Source organism: Echinops telfairi, unplaced genomic scaffold, assembly GCF_000313985.2.
Source record: "Echinops telfairi isolate 266 unplaced genomic scaffold, ASM31398v2 ScPeMD7_3;HRSCAF=10, whole genome shotgun sequence".
Classification (NCBI taxonomy): domain Eukaryota; kingdom Metazoa; phylum Chordata; class Mammalia; order Afrosoricida; family Tenrecidae; genus Echinops; species Echinops telfairi.
Window position 1 is genome coordinate 56,556,736 of NW_022103899.1, and position 1,977 is coordinate 56,558,712.

At 47.0% G+C, this 1,977-nt stretch overlaps 1 protein-coding gene across 1 annotated transcript in view; it reads right to left on the bottom strand.

The window, feature by feature from the left end:
• Nucleotides 1-6: 6 nt before the first annotated feature.
• SLC16A14 (solute carrier family 16 member 14) overlaps nt 7-1,977 on the bottom strand; it is a 23,926-nt gene continuing 21,955 nt past the window's right edge. Inside the window, exon 4 of the mRNA XM_004701666.2 lies at nt 7-1,470. Within this exon, the coding sequence (XP_004701723.1) occupies nt 1,319-1,470 (152 nt within the window). The 3' untranslated portion in view covers nt 7-1,318. The remainder of the gene's footprint in view (nt 1,471-1,977) is intronic.

The window sequence follows — 1,977 nt, forward strand, 5'->3', positions numbered from 1 at the left end:
ACAGGGTTATTTATGAGTGTCATAATCTCGTCAGCAGCCTGGAAGCTCTTGGTGAAGTCAAACAGGAAACTGCTTGCTCCAACCTCACCTGGGGCATCATTCTGGGACCCCGGCTCCTAGGATCATGTAGGGACCTAGGTTCATGTTCACCTCAGATACATTTGGCCCAAGAAACCAGCCATGCTGATTCGAGGGTATGTGTGTGTGTGTGTTTGTTGAGAAAAAGGAGGAACAGGAATAGAAAAGGCTCTATGATCCATGTCAACAAGTCAGGCAGCCAGAAATTGCCGAGTGACTCCCGGAAGAATAATCTGCAATCTGTGGGCAGGGGTAGGGGTGGCAGTGGGTGGGTGTGTGTTGGGGAGGTTGCTTAGAAAAATAAACATCTCAGGTGAAGGACGTGTGTTTGTTGGCGCGCCACGCACTACATGGCGTGGATCTTCTGTCTGAACTCAATCAAGAGAAGAGCTTTTGAAAACTGGGCACATGCCCCTATAAATGAAGTCTGCGCAAAGGGCTTCAGGAAGTCTGTGGGGGAAACAGACCGGAAAGACGATGGAAAACGTCCACACACTTTTTGAAGCTGGAAAGGAGTGCGTTGTAACCATGACTTCAGCGTGGCTGTGCATATGGTGGGGCTTCCACCCCCCCACCCCCCTCCATAATGCAGTCAGGACTGGCGATATGCTTTCCAGATGGCAGGCACCAGTGCCATGTGCCAACCAGCAGTTGGTTCTCCATCAACCGATCAGGTAGGAGAAAGAGAAAGTAGAAAGAGGGAGAAAGGAAAGAAGAAATAGGCAAGAATGAAGCAAGCAAGCAAGCAAATAGCTCAGAGGCTCCAAGAGCATATGTCTATCCTACGACAGAGACCGATGATAAGGAATGAAAGTGCTTGACCCAATAGCCCTCGGTTCAATGGCCATGTGCATAAATCAGCTTTCATGGGCCGGCTTGGTGATGCTACTTATTGGGGAAGGTGTGTGGTGTCAGGATTCTGGTTCTAACTGGACAATACTGAATGACGATGGATGGCAGGCCTTTCCGGAGGGAAGGGGTGTAAATGGCATCCCCTCGCTGCTGAAGTCTCTCAGAAAAATATAAACAGCAGTTTTGTAATTATACGAAATAACTTGGCCTTCGAACTTAAAGCCCGACTTTGCGTTACACCCGTGAGTCAGCAGCTCCCTAGAACAATGAACTTCTGAACTTGCACAAAGTCCTTGCCCGCGGTTCAGTTCGTCACAGGCTCCTTGCAGGACCACGAGAGGTAGGCATGAGCATCTCAAAGCAGTCGTGCCTGAAACACCACAGGGCACTATACATGGGCACCCGCCACCTGTTTTTTTCTGGACTGTGCCATAAGCCGAAGACACAACTGGACGAGTAAAAAGAGTATTCCTACCATGTAAAGCAAACCAGATATATAGAAGGAAAAATCGTATTTTTGTGTGATGTCGTAGATCCACCCTGCAAAACAAAACAAAGATTGAGAAGACTTCCGGTGAAAAGTCAAGGGCACGAAGCCAAACTCATTGCCATCAAATCGATTCTGACTCCTCGTGACCCGAGAGGACAGAGTAGAACTGCCTCTGTGAAGTTCCAAGACTGTAACCTTTACAGCCTCGCTTTTCTCTCATGGAATGGCTGGTGGTTTCAAACTGGTGGCCTTATGATAAGTAGCTTCAAGCATTCACCACTAGACTCCAGGCTCCTTCAAGAACACAAAGCTGTGCTTATTGCTACATCGATTGTTTGTACAATGATTTATTTCTGTGCCATTTAATGCCCACAGTTCCATTTAGCCATGAAAAAGAAAGAAAACAAACAAAAAACCCAACCAGTTATTGTTCAGCTGATTCTGATTCATGGTAATCCCATGTGTCATAAGAGAACTGTGTCAAGGGAAATAGAGGAAAGAGCTGGGAGGCAAAGGGCATTTATAGAGGTCTAGATAAAGACATGTACATATGCAAA